This window comes from Schistocerca gregaria, chromosome 1 (genome assembly GCF_023897955.1).
Source record: "Schistocerca gregaria isolate iqSchGreg1 chromosome 1, iqSchGreg1.2, whole genome shotgun sequence".
NCBI lineage: Eukaryota > Metazoa > Arthropoda > Insecta > Orthoptera > Acrididae > Schistocerca > Schistocerca gregaria.
Window position 1 is genome coordinate 277,189,905 of NC_064920.1, and position 15,632 is coordinate 277,205,536.

General features: G+C 38.5%; 1 protein-coding gene across 1 annotated transcript in view; it reads left to right on the plus strand.

Annotated features, from left to right (window-relative positions):
* Positions 1-15,632, plus strand: part of LOC126340649 (potassium channel subfamily T member 2) — a 1,715,804-nt gene that overhangs the window by 1,600,035 nt on the left and 100,137 nt on the right. Inside the window, exon 20 of the mRNA XM_050001706.1 lies at positions 9,629-9,873. Within this exon, the coding sequence (XP_049857663.1) occupies positions 9,629-9,873 (245 nt within the window). The remainder of the gene's footprint in view (positions 1-9,628; positions 9,874-15,632) is intronic.

Consider the following 15,632-nt stretch of genomic DNA (forward strand, 5'->3'; position numbering starts at 1 on the left):
AACCTGAGGACATCACACACATCCATGCCCGAGGCAGGATCAAACCTGCGACCGTAGCGGTCGCATGGTTCCAGACTGTAGGGCCTAGAACCACTCGGCCACCCCGGCCAGTGAACTGGGGACAGTTCAGATCACAAGCTTATGAAAAATCAAAACCTCCGATATAAAAATAAACATGCAATTTCTTCATTTGTCATGTTGCAAAGCCACACTAATTCTCATTTTAACAACTACCAAAGACTCTTAAAAAATCACATCATTCCAGTCCAAAAGTCTACAGTCACTATCTACCATGGTAGATAAGAAAGTTCCACATGTTTATCATATAGATAAATACTCCCCTTTTTCCATGTAATCATTGTATAAAAGCTTCTTTTGGTATCTTGAACCATTTATGAGCCAAGAGGAATGTTTGTTGTCAATATTTCATTCTTGCATGTGCATATGCCACCGGGTAGAAGAGAATTTGCCACATACAGGCCATTTCCCCAAGATCATAATTAGGAATTGATCTCCTTCCAAGTTTAAAGAAAAATTCAGAATATTAGCTAAATTTGCAGCAATAAATGATCTAGTAAACAGCAATCCCAAATTTGTATTGACTCCTGTTTACATTGCAACAAATTTGAATTTCAAGCAGTGTGTTACTTACATGTAAAGCATCAAAGTCACTATGACCATTAATGAAATGATAGGCACTTCATCATGAAGCTGACATAAAAAGCTATAACTAATGTAAAAATCAGTTTGTAACTGACTTATTTCTTTAAAATTGTATGAGAAAGGTTGCAGGCTAGCCAAAGTGAGTGCAATGCCATGAGAGTGATGGGAACCAGTGTGTGGGCAGAGACCACCTCAGCTGACTTCCAGACTGTGACCTGTCATGAGGTCTGCATGTTTGTGTACCTGGCTGTCATGCAGGGTCGCCAGTCCCGAGAACAGCAGGTATGGTCACAAGGTCAGGCCTTCGGGAAAATCACCTCTGTGTGTGGTCAGCTAATGTCGAAGTAGGTTGTTAACTTGAACTGGAGCCCTCGCACCACACAAGGCTTTCTACAACACTGGGGGTATTCCTATTTGACACAGTTGCATTTTTTCCACCCACTTGGCTTTTGTCTCAACTTTGAAGGTGCACCAGGTTTTGCTTGTTGTGGGAGGGTTGTCACAAACAGCTTTCTGTTCTCAGTTCTGTGGCTTTTGCAGGGTTCAGATTGTGAATAATGGTGAAACCAGCCAAAGTGAAATTCAACTCTAAATGGCTGCAGGACCAGAGGTTTTGGAGCATCAAAGTCCACAAGATGACAGAGTTCCAGGCATATTGCACACTATGCAAGAAGTCTCTTGCTCCCAGCAAAATGGAGAAGATGGGCCTTGTCAGACATGTGGATGGATCTAAGCCCTCCAAGGCATTTGCAGCAGTCAGGAAGACAGTGGACATTTGTCTTTTTTGACAGCCCTCATTAAGTGGTGTATAGAATCTGCACTGCCTAGGTTCAGTGAGTGTCAAAAAAAGTTCAAAGAAAGTAAAAACACTACTCCGGAGTTGGTATTTGAACCCTGGGCAGACATTTGGTGACATGACTTGAGTAAGGTTGTCAGTTCGCATTGCCCTGTATTTGTTTGTACAGCTGCTCACAGTTTGTTAAACCAGCTCTACATTGTGCTTTTATTCTTACCCAGAGCTCTATTCACCCTCACTGACCCTAATGTACTTAATGAAAAATGATTACATGAATTGATTTACAACATCCTTTGCACACAGAAGCTGTAAGCAGGTTTCTGTAAATCAGGGAATTTCTAGTGTGTCAATGGATTGTTTACAGACACACCATGCATCATCATTGGCTGGATACAGCGGAGTAGCTGCTGTGTGTTGTATGCCCCCTCCTTCCTCCATCCTTCCTACCATTTCACCCCTCCCAACTGCTCCTCTTACCTTGGAGTCAGCGAAGCCACTACTGCTTGCCACTAGCTGAGCAGCTGCCAATGAGAGTGGCAGGAAAGCAGGAGGAGTGGTTTGTTTGGATCTCAGAGTATTCACCCAAGTTATGTGTTGCACAGTGGCCCAGTTCATCAACATGCTGTCAGTGACTGATGACTGTGGGCCTAAATAACTGGCCACACACATGTGGATTTCCTCAGTGAGCCAGAGCCATGGGCCAATTCCATGGATATCGGTGATGGATCGGGCCCACCAGTCTGAGGCCTGTCATTTCCCACTAACATGCAAGCCCCACATGTGAGATATAGTCTCTCTGAATTGCCACAGGCATGGCCCATTCATGTGGTGTAAATTGGCAGATTTTCATCATTTATCCATGGACTGAGCACTGCAATGCGCATTAAGCAGACCAGGCTACAGCAACAGATTTCAAGAGTTGTGACTGTGTCTCACCACAAGTGTGTTGTACAGTGCGGTGTTTTATAGGCATTTTACTTATTGTAGTACATTTTCACACTTTGAAAGCAGTTTGTGTATGTTTGAGAGGCCTATATCTTTCTGAGCTTATTTCTGAAACTATTGAAGATATTTTAAATTGGTATGTGCAGCTACAAGAAAATGTTTATTTTTGTCACCAAATGAGTTTCGTTTTATTGAAATAAAATATCATCACTGGTCTATAATGGAACATATTTACCACCTGGCTTGCTTTCTACATCTGAAAACAGTTACAAAAGATTTTGGTGATACTTAATGTTATGTTCATTTTTATTCACATCAAGAAACGCTATATGCTTGCAAGTTGTTAACATATTTCCTCATTTGGCTATGTTGTTTCTTCGATCATAGTTCAAGGTGGATTTAAAACACCCTAATGGGATTTTATTTTCAATGATTACATTATTTTTATTCGTGCTGTTTTGCTGATGTGTTGTGAACATGTGCCATTAAAAGGGCATTCCAATAATGCTTTAAAACTTATGTGCAGAGAACAGAAACGTTGGGTGATCTGGGAAGTCTGGCCAACAGAGCTACATTCCAGATTGACTGCCAGACTTTGACATTCTCAACCTATCATTTCATGGCCTGATGTAATCTGTCCTTTCCTTTTCTGTCAAATTTTGGCATCCTCTATTGAAACTTGCATGTTTTGCTGTGAAGAGGGGGGATCTGCGAGGTACTCCCTTCCTGTAATTTTTGTTCTTCTCCCTTCCTCTCCAGACAAGGGGTTAGTTTCATTAATCCTTTCTTCATGTTGATGACCACTGTTCTTCCCCTGACAGTATCACAGGGATGATGTCAGCATCTTATTGGAGTGTTTGATGGTCTTCGGAGCACTCGGTACTTTCGGATAATCACTGTTGCCTGACAAGATAACTGGGCAAAATGAAAATGATCCCTTGATGTTGGGTGAGACGTAGGCAAGTGGTGAATTAGTGACCATATAGTTGATGGACAGTTCATCATGTTCACAACAACCACAGCCCTGTATCACCTCCACAATTGCCAGTTGGCTAACAATCTTATTTCAAAGTATCTGCCTTTTCTATGAGAGGCAAGCTGATGGCTTTGTCTCCACTCATATTCCCTAACAATAACGTAGCTAGTAACAAACAGCTTGGGCATACCAAGACATCGTATGGTATTGTTTATTGGTTACCTAAGTGCTTCAGATCATAGATGTTGAAGGGGCATTTAATTTGTAATATCATTTGATGAGAGCCTCAACAGTGCGGATGAGCTACAGCAAATGGATATTGCTGTTAGATTTTGGCACAGAATAAACAAATGGGTGGAAATGAACTACTTTTCATCTGCTTTTAAGGCCACACCACTGCTGCCAATATATTGGATGGCGTTAAGAAAGAAACATCTGTCCTGAATCTTACCTAGATGGTTCAAGTATCAGTGGATGGGCCAAATGTCAACTGGGCATTCTAGTAGGACTTGCATCTTGATCTGAAGAACATTATTCAGTACTTTACATCAACTTATATTGATATAGGACCTTATAGTCTCCATCCAGTTCACCAGAATTTCAATAATGCAGCCTTAAAGATTGACTGGGGCATTGTACCTCTTCTGAGGTCAATTTGTAGTATGGTGAAGTACGTACCTGCAAGAAGAGCTGATTTTGTAAAAGATTTAATAACCCCAGAAAACAGTCCTCTAAAGAGTTTTACTCCATGCTGTGGCTGCAAAATGAGGATGTGGTCAATTGGGACGTAAAAATCGTCCTCTTTCCAAAGATGTACACAGGCAAAGTAAATGAGCTCAAGATTTAGACAGATACATATAGCCAGTGAATGATGTTGAAGTACCTTGAAAATCCCCTGCTTCTGGCAGAAATGTCTTTTGTTGGCTTTGTTTCAGGGCAGATCACACACTTTTTGAGGTAATTCTAATGTGTGGCCTTCATGGCACCTTTCTTGTACAATGCTTTGTCTTCTATTCCTGCTGATGTGGTGTCCTTAGTATTTAAGCTTTATGGGTTTTCTGCTGTGAAATTACTATGTGATATAAAAATTCATGATGAAGCTCATCTTATTCCTGCCAAAGAAATTAACTTAGGTCATGCTGTACAGTTTGAGTTTAGAAAGCTAAAAGTGCCTGCCAAAGGTATTTTAACTTTCACACCTGAATACAGGAACTTGGTGACCAGAATGTTCTCAAATCTCCATCTAAAGTCGCCTGTGGAATGGAGATGTATCTGTAGATACATAAGCCTTTGTGGTCCAGCTCTGATTGTTAGCAGCCCAAAAACTAGCAACAACAGAATCTCAAATATCTTGAAGAAATTCTGTTCGTAGATTTGAATGAGTGCTAAAGACTTTAATAAAGCTGAGAAAGAATTCACACAACTTCTTGATAAGCCAGAATTTTTAGCTACAAGAGAAATGAGAATCGATCAGTTTTGGAAAGACTTATTCATTGGTGACATCACCTGTCAGCAATTGTATAGCATTCTTCAAAAGGTTCTCATTCCAAGCCATGATCAAGCCTTTGTAGAGTAAGGTTTTTCCATTAATAGAGAGTGTACGCATGTCACATATTAAACCAGGTCATTGTCAGTCATACATTAAGTATATGATAACTCAAATCGGATGGCAATGTCTTGAAGATTGACGAGGTTCTCATTCTGAGACACAGTCAAGCCTTTGTAGGACAAGGTTTTTTCATTAATAGTGTATGACAGCCAACCAACCAACCAGGTCATTGGTAGTCATGCTGCACGCCAAATTACTCTCCTGTGCTAACCTTTTTGTCTCAGATTAGCTCTTGCAACCTATGTCCTCAATTACTTGCTGGATGTATTCCGATCTCTGTCTTCCTATACAGTCTTTGCCCTCTACAGATCCTTCTAGTACCATGGAAGTCACTCCCTTATGTTTTAACAGATGTCCTATCATGCTGTCCCTTCTCCTTATCAGTGTTTTCCACATATTCCTTTCCTCTCCGATTCTGCGCAGAACCTCCTCATTCCTTACCTTATCGGTCCACCTAATTTTCAACATTTGTCTGTAGCACCACATCTAAAATGCTTTGATTCTCTTCTGTTTCAGTTTTCCCAGTCCATATTTCACTACCATACAATGCTCTACTTCAGACGTACATTCTCAGAAATTTCTTCCTCAAAATAAGGCCAATATTGGATATTAGTAGACTTCTCTTGGCCAGGAATGCCCTTTTTGTCATTGCTAGTCTGCTTTTGATGTCCTTCTTGCTACGTCCGTCATTGGCTATTTTGCTGCATAGGTAGCAGAATTCCTTAACCTCATCCACTATGTGACCATCACTCCTGATGTTAAGTTTCTCGCTGTTCCATATTTCTACTACTTCTCATTACCTTCACCTTTCTTCGATCTACTCTCAATCTGTACTCTGTACTCATTAAACTATTCAATGTGTTCAGCAGATCATGTAATTCTTCTTCACTTTCACTCAGGATAGCAATATCATCAGCGAATCGTGTCATTGATATCCTTTCCCTTGAATTTTAATCTCACTCCTGAACCTTTCTTTCATTTCCATCATTGCTGCCTCGATGTACACATTGAACAGTAGGGGTGAAAGGTTACATCCTTGTCTTACACTCTTCTTAATATGAGCACTTCATTCTTGGTCACCCACTCTTATTATTTCCTCTTGGCTGTTGTACATATTGTACATGACCTGTCTTTCCCTGTAGCTTACCCCCACTTTTTTCAGAATTTCAAACGTCTTTTACCGTTTCACATTGTCGAACGCTTTTTCCAGGTCGACAAATCCTATAAATGTGTCTTGATTTCTCATTAGTCTTGCTTCCATTATTAACCACTGTGTTAGAATTGCCTCTCTCGTGCCTTTACCTTTCCTAAAGCCAAACTGATCGCCATCTAGCGCATCCTCAATTTTCTTTTCCTTTCTTCTGTTTATTATTCTTGTAAACAACTTGGATGTATGGGCAGTTAAGCTGATTTTGCAATAATTCTTGCACTTGTCAGCTCTTGTCATCTTCAGAATTGTGTGGATGATGCTTTTCCAAAAGTCAGATGGTATGTCACCAGACTCATACATTCTACACACCAATGTGAATAGTCATTTCGTTGCCACTCCTCCCCCCCCCCCCCCCCCAGTGATTTTAGAAATTCTGAGGGAATGTTATCTATCCCTTCTGCCTTATTTGACCGTAAGTCCTCCAAAGCTCTTTTAAATTCTGATTCTAATACTGGATCCCCTGTGTCTTCTAAATTTAGTCCTATTTCTTCTTTGTCACATCAGACAAATCTCCCCCCCTCATACAGGCTTTCAGTGTATTGTTTCCACCTATCCACTCTCTCCTTTGCATTTAACAGTGGAATACCCATTGCACTCTTAATGTTATCACCCTTGCTTTTAATGTCACCGAAGGCTGTTCTGACTTTCCTGTATGCTGAGTCTGTCCTTCTGACAATCATTTCTTTTTGGATTTCTTCACATTTTTCCTGGAGCCATTTTGTCTTAGCTTCCCTGCACTTCCTATTTATTTCATTCCTCAGTGACTTGTATTTCTGTATTCCTGAGTTTCCCAGAACATTTTTGTACTTTCTCCTTTCACCAATCAATTGAAGTATTTCATCTGTTACCCATGGTTTCTTTGCAGTTACCTTCTTTGTACCTATGTTTTCCTTCCCAACTTCTGTGATTGCCCTTTTTAGTGATGTCCATTCCTCTTTGACTGTACTGCCTACTGAGTTGTGCCTTATTGCTGAATCTATAGCCTCGGAGAATTTCAACCATATCTCATCATCCCGTAGTGCTTCCATATCCCAGTTCTTTGTGTATTGATTCTTCCTGATCAATGTTTTAAACTTCAGCCTGTTCTTCATCACTACTGTATTGTAATCTCAGTCTATACCTGTTGCTGAGTATGCCTTACAATCCAGTATCTGGTTTCAGAATCTCTGTCTGACCCTGATGTAATCTAACTGAAATCTTCCTTTATAACCTGGCCTCTTCCAACTATACCTCCTCCTCTTGTGATTCCTGAACAGAGTATTCACTATTACTAGCAGAAACTTGTTACAGAACTCAATTACTCTTTCTCCTCTCTCATTCCTAGTCCCAAGCCTTTATTCTCATGTAACCTTTTCTTCTACTCCTTCCCCTACAACTGCATTCCAGTCTCTCATGACTACCAGATTTTCATATCCCTTTACATACTGTATTACCCTTTCAATATCCTCATATACTTTCTCTATCTCTTCATCTTCAGCTGGTGACGTTGACCATGTATACCTGAACTATTATTGTCAGTGTTGGTTTGTTGTCGATTCTGATAAGAACAAGCCTATCACTGAACTGTTCACAGTAACACACTCTGTGGCCTACCTTCCTATTCATAACACATCCTACTCCCATTATACCATGTCCTGCTGCCGTTGATATTGCCCTATACTCATCTGACCAGAAATCCTTGTCTTCTTTCCAATTGTTTGACCGCTACTATATCTAGATTGAGCCTTTGCATTTCCTTTTTTAGATTTTCTAGTTTTCCTACCATGTTCAAGCTTCTGACATTCCATGCCCCGACTCGTATAATGTTATCCTTTCATTGATTATTCAATCTTTTTCTCGTGGTAACCTTCTCCTTGGTAGTCCCCTCCCAGAGATCCGAATGGGGGACTATTCCGGAATCTTTTGCCAATGGAGAGATCATCATGACACTTCTTCAATTGCAGACCACATGTCTTCTGGATACACATTATGTATCTTTAGTGCAGTGGTTTCCATTGCCTTTTGCATCCGCATGCTGTTGATTGTTGCTGATTCTTCCCACCTTTAGGGGCAATTTTTCACCCCTAGGACAAGAGTGAGCCCTGAACCTCTGCTCGCTCCTCTGCCCTCTTTGACAAGGCTGTTGGGGGAATGAGGGCAACTTCATATGCTGGAAGTCTTTGGCCACCAGTGTTGATTATTAATCAAAATTTAAGCAACGGCAGGATTCGAACCTGGGACTGAAGACATTTTGATTAAGAATCAAAGATGCTACCCCTAGACCATGGTTGCATCAGGTATATGATAGGTGACATCAACTGGCGATGTCTTCAAAATTGACATTAACAAGAGAACGATTCGGAACTATCACTGTGCTCATGATCAGTACGATGAGGCTTTAAAGCAGAAGCAATGTGAAGAGGATGAAGAAGCTAAGCGAGCTACAGGGAAATTATCCAGCTGGTTAATGAACTGAAGGCGAAAAAGTCATGGATACTGCCTGAGAGCCACTGAACTGAGTGGAATTGATGAAGAGATTGATTCTCTCACAAAGAAGTTTTGAGTGGTTTTCATTGATTGATTTTAATTGGTTGTTTGTCTTTTTATTAACTGACAGAATGCTGAGTATTATTTGCAGAGGAAAAGTCACTGTACATACTCTGTTGTTGTCATTCTTATTTTTGAACTTAATTTTTGTATTATGCAACATATTCTTTTTATGTTTTTTCTGTTAATTCAGAATTCAAGTTAACTCATTAATAAATACAGAGGTGCTGTAACTAAAAATTACTTTTTGCTACACAACTTACTTGTTTACTTACAATTCAGATCATAACTACTTTGAAGGAGACAATAACTCGTTGTTCGTTCAAAATTAGAGTTAATAAAGTGTTCAGAAATACAGAAGTCCTTACATTATTTTTGTCAACTTACCTCTTTACTTGCAGTTTAGATCTCTGAATTTCTTAGAGAAAAATGCTAATACTGTCTGGAAATTAGGGAATATCACTTTGGGAAACTTGTGGCAACCCTGTGTAAGCCGTAGAAGCTCATCACAAAATATAGTTTACTTGTTTAGAATTAAGAGAGCAGCTACCCCTCTGAATGTGTTCATTGGGTCATGGACACATTGTGCGGCAGACCTGACAGAAAATTTCCACACTGGTGTTGTTTGACTGCCTGGTACAAGACCCTCTATTTGATACTGCTTTGGCTACTTGTGCATCGATGCAGATGAAACAAAAAGGTCATGACAACACAAATGCACTGTGATTAGTGGTGCTCCCAGAGTGTCATCCATCTAGAGCTTTACAGTCAGTGATAACACATGTCACCATCATAAGATTTTTGCAATTTCTCTGATGCTGATTTTTCATATTTGGAATAAACTTTAACAGTAAAACTGTCCCCCATTTTATGAGACTAATTGCTTTCATACTCTGTTTCTAGGTCTGTGAACACTGCAGCTATAGAAATGCCAAAGAGTATAACTGGCAAAATAAGACAATAATATTAGCTGCTGATTATGCATCCAATGGAATTTACAATTTTATAATTCCTCTTCGAGCTCACTTTCGTTCCAAAACTTCACTGAACCCCATCATTTTACTGCTGGAACGAAGACCAGATATTGCCTTCCTTGACTCAATATCTTATTTTCCTCTAGTGTATTGGATGCTTGGTTCCATCGATTGGTAAGTAAAGCAATTTCTTAGCAGAATAAAGGATACATTTTTAGTATAGTTACATTATATGTAAATATTATAATTAAACATCTCAAACTTTTTTATTTTGCTTCAAATGGCATATTTGGCACTTTCAGAAAATATTAAAGATCTAGCTTTTCGCCTAATATCATCAAAAATCAAAAGGTGGCGCCTATGTAGTTGCGATATGATGTCCATCACTCGTATGTGATTGTGAGACTATTTAGAAAATTTGTGTACCTGCCAGATATGTTCACTTACATATATATGCCTCAGCATCTGTACTTTGCAAACCACTGTTAGGTTCACTGGAGAGGGTAATTCCCATTATGACGTGTGTTCAGGGTCCTTGCTATTCCGTTCATGTATAGCACAGCAAGAATAACTGATAAAAACTTCTGTGTATGCGCACTGTAATTAATATAATCTTGTCTTTGCCACCCCTACAGAAACAATACATAGGGGGCTGTAGTATACTCGTACATGTTGTAAGTATGCTTTCATGGGCTAGTTGACATCTGTCTTAGAGGGTATGAACACCATTTCCTTTATGCCATGTAGATCCAACATGTGATCATTCATGGCACCTTTCTTCATATATGTTTAACGTATTATTTTAGTCTTATTTAGTATGGAACCAAACAATTGAGCTACATTCGAGAATGGATCACATGAATGTTTAGTAACCAATCTCTGCTGTAGACTGAATGTTTCAATCTCCTCCTTGGCAAATGACATTATTGCCCCTGTATCTATTTTACTGAACATATGAATCATTCTGCTTTTTTTAGTACCACATGTGTGATTTTTGTCAGAAGTTCAATCATATGGGATACCAAGTGAAATTTGTGAATGGATTGAGTATTTTTTTGGTAGGTATGGTGTAGCATGTTATTGTGGATGGAGAGACATTGTCAGATGTAGAAGTAAATTCGTGTGTGCCCCAGGGAAATGTGTTGGGACCTTTGCTGTTCATGTCGTATATTAATGACCTTGTGGAACGATATTAATAGTAAACTGAGACTTTTTACAAATGATACATTTACCTATAATGAAGTACAGTCTGAAAGAAGCTGCATGAATATTCAGCCAGATCTTGATAAGACTTCAGTGTTGCAAAGATTTGCAACTTACTTTAAATAATAAATGTAAAATTACACAATTAATACGTAAAAATGTACTATCCTATGACAATAATATCAATGAGCTACACTCATACAAATACCTGGGTGTAACACTCTGTGGTGATACGAAATGGATGATCACATAGGCTCAGTTGTGGGTAAGGCAGGTTGTAAACTTCAGTTTATTGGTAGAATACGAGGGAAATGCAATCACTCTACAATGTAGATTGCTTACAAATAACTCATGTAACCCATTCTAGAATATTGCTCGAGTGTGTGGAAGCCAGACCAAATAGGATTAACAGAGATATTGAATGTATGTGGAGAAGGGCATTATGAATGGTCATTGGTTTGTTTGACGTGTGCTCACAAAAATGAACAAGAGACTCTTGTAGATAGATGTAAACTATCCTGAGAAAGCCTACTTGCAAATTTTCAAGAACTAGCTTCAAATGATTACTGTAGAAATATACTACAACCATCTGCACGTAGTCACCTAGGGATTGTGAGAAGACTTTTACACTAATTACAGCATACACAGAAACATTTAAACAAACATTTTTCCGACACAACCATACGTTAGTGGAATAGGAAGAAACCTTAATAACTGTTACAATTGGATGTAGATGTAGTTGGTATTTTGGTAATCATGTTACTACAGTGGTGTAGTGTTCACTGATACCACTTCCATGAGATGATGTCTGTATGCTGTCATTATGTATAATATATTTCAGTCATTTATATTTAATATTTGTATTGAGATGGAAGGATTCATGATTGCAATACAGGATCAAACAATAAAAACCAGATATTACAGCAAGCATATTATTAAAGATCCCAATACCACAACAGATAAATGCAGACTTTGCAAACAACAAATAGAAACAGTAGATCACATCACAAGCGGATGTACAGTACTAGCAAATACAGAATACCCCAGAAGACATGACAATGTAGCAAAAATAATACATCAACAGCTTGCCTTACAACATAAACTTATAAAACAACACTTTCCCACATACAAGTATGCACCACAAAATGTACTGAAGAATGATGAATACAAATTATACTGGAACAGAACCATTATAACAGATAAAACAACACCACATAACAAACCTGACATCATACTCACCAATAAAAAGAAGAAATTAACACAACTAATCAAAATATCCATACCCAATACAACAAATATACAAAAGAAAACAGGAGAAAAAATTGAAAAATACATCCAACTCGCTGAGGAAGTCAAGGATATGTGGCATCAGGATAAAGTTGACATTATACCAATTATACTATCAACTACAGGAGTAATACCACACAATATCCACCAGTACATCAATGCAATACAGCTACATCCAAACTTATATATACAACTACAGAAATCCGTAATCATTGATACATGTTCAATTACCCGAAAGTTCCTAAATGCAATATAACATATAACGTACAGTTAAAAGGAAGTCACGCTTGATCAAGGTCCGCATCACTTTCTACTTCTGACCAGACATAACGTCTGAGATAAGAAAGAAATAATAATAATAATATTCTGTATTTTGCATTGAATCTACAAAAACAATGTTGTAAGAAAATCACTGATACTGATTATTTATTTTTAAAATTAAAGTGTGTCCTGGAAAGTATACTAATGATGCTGAAAAATAATAATGCCAAGCAATGGTTTGGGAACAACAAAGAGAAGCTGAATAATCTGATGAAATGAAGAAAACATTTGGTGACAACCAACAGCAAGTCCACTTAGTGCAGGAGAACAACTAAATATCAGGCCCCATGTCATGGATGAACAACACAGTCATAAACACAGAATGTTTTGTCCCTTTGCAGCGATGTGAATCTGTCTATGAAATAAGCTGACAAAATGAAACAGAAAAAGATCTGGATGACAGAGGTATGATCATCTCCTGAATGTCATCCCTATGGCAGTTGTGGAAGACCATAATACCCTCACTTCTCACAAATGCCATGATGTAAGAGAAGAGAAACTATGTTTTAAGGCAGCCAGAACTGTTGGACTAACTGTGCAAGAGGTAGGCATCCATTAAAGTTGACACTATACATGAGAAGGTAAAAGAGAATGCTGAAGAAGAGTTTTATCAAACTTTGACATTAGTCTCCAGCACCAGTCGAACATCTCCTGAAGAATGAATTTGGTCAGCTTGGACTTAAGCTGCTACCATCAAATGACAACCCTGCATCCAACCAATGTAGGTGTAACCTTTAACTCCTCCACCAAGTAAAGTGCCTGCAGAAGAACAGACATTTGAGGATGGAGGACAACACATCAGCTGGTTTCCAGTGTGGACACCTTGGAAAGATTATGTGCTAACTCAGAGAAAAAGGCGAATTTTCAATGACTATTATGCCATATGGCGATGACAGGAAATTTAACTGATGTCAACACTGATACCCAATCAGTCTAGGTACTAGTAGATTCAGAGATTCTTTTTCTGTAATGCTGAATGCTTATTGTTGCCCACTAAAGAAGATTGTATTCTGTGATATGAAAGTGACAAAACTCACGGCCACAAATGGGAACTGTGTCCAGCTGAGTAGAACATGTATTGCAAGAATAATTATCAATGAGGAAGTGCAGTCCTTTGAATTTTTCATTTTACAGAATGTAGACATCATATTGTTCTTGGATGGGAGTTCTTTCAAGCATCACAACAGCCTGTGGCAAAATACGATATCAACACAGGGGATCACCTACTAATCATGTAAGTGCGCTTCCAACTGAATGACGGATAATATGGGAAGAACTGGAGAAGATTCTGCAAGATGACATCACTGAACCTTTTGAGAGTCCTTGTGAAGAAGGAGGACAGCATACTACTGATGACTGAACAAAATCACGAAAAAAGATATCTATTCACTGACATCCGCTTATGACACACTAGACTGCATAAAAGGACCATGAACATGCAGAAAGGCTACTGACAAAATGAGAGGTTGATGAGGCTGACCAGGAAAGGACTGCCTAGATAATTCTTGATGGCAGTTGTTAGCATCCCACTTAGTGAATGAATTAACTTCATTTACTTCCAGTACGATGGACGTGGAAGAATTATGGGCAAATTTTAAACACATTGTAAATCACTCATTGGACAAGTATGAGCTGAAAAAGTGGGTTACAGATGGAAAAGACCCATTGTGTTTCGACAGCACAATTCAGAGAATGCTCAGGAAGCAAAGGCAGTTGCACTCTCAGTACAAAACAAATATGAAAGCTAAATGTGTGACTTGCTACTGCACTGCTACTTCACCAGCAGCTGCTGAAGGCTCAAGTCAGTTAGTCAGCCAGTTAGTTACCTGTTCCATAGATCATTTCAATGATTTCTTTATTGAAATGATGTGGAATGATTCAGTTTACTGGATATATAGGGTATACATGTTCCTCCAGAAGAGGGAGCAATGTCATGAGCTGTGGTGCGTGCAGTGCAGTGTTGGTTTAATATTGCTGCCTCTCATACTGTGGGTCACCAGTGCAAACCTGATTGATTGAAATTATTTGTTATTTAGTATTAATAATGTCTATGAAGTTCCTGAAATATCTTGTGTTTGCAAAGTTCATTTATTCTGGAATATCTGCAGTTTGTATAAATAGCCGCACATTGTCCAGTAAGTCAGTTCTGTTACAGCTGTACATTGTCTCTGTAACAATCATAGCTTCAGTGCTAAATGCTGCACTTCACTGAGGACTCTGCCTTCAGATTTGGACTTGATTGTGGTTTCGACACGATAATTTGAATATGCTTGCTGTAATATCTGGTTTTTATTGTTTGATCCTGTATTGCAATCATGAATCCTTCCATCTCACTGTATATATTGCCTTTTCTTAGCCATGTGTTGGATGTGTCTTGATCGACGTGTGGCTGTGTTAGATGATACGGGTGCTTGCCATGTAGTGTTTTCTTTTTCCAATTTACTTTCTTCGTATCTGTTGATGTTATGTGATCTAAAGGGCTGTAGAAGTGGTTATGAAATTGCAGTGGTGTAGCCGATGTATTTATATGAGTGATTGCTTTGTGTATTTTGCTAGTTTCTGCTCGTTCTAGAAAGAATTTTCTTAAATTGTCTAACTGTCCATAATGTAGGTTTTTTATGTCGATAAATCCCCTTCCTCCTTCCTTTCTGCTTAATGTGAATCTTTCTGTTGCTGAATGTATGTGATGTATTCTATATTTGTGGCATTGTGATCGTGTAAGTGTATTGAGTGCTTTTAAGTCTGTGTTACTCCATTTCACTACTCCAAATGAGTAGGTCAATATTGGTATAGCATAAGTATTTATAGCTTTTGTTTTGTTTCTTGCTGTCAATTCTCTTTTCAGTATTTTTGTTAGTCTTTGTCTATATTTTTCTTTTAGTTCTTCTTTAATATTTGTATTATCTATTCCTATTTTTTGTCTGTATCCTAGATATTTATAGGCATCTGTTTTTTCCATCACTTTTATGCAGTCGCTGTGGTTATCCAATATGTAATCTTGTTAAGTGTGTTTTCCCTTGACTATGCTATTTTTCTTATATTTGTCTGTTCCAAAAGCTATATTTTTATCATTGCTGAATACTTCTGTTATCTTTAGTAATTGGTTGAGTTGTTTATTTGTT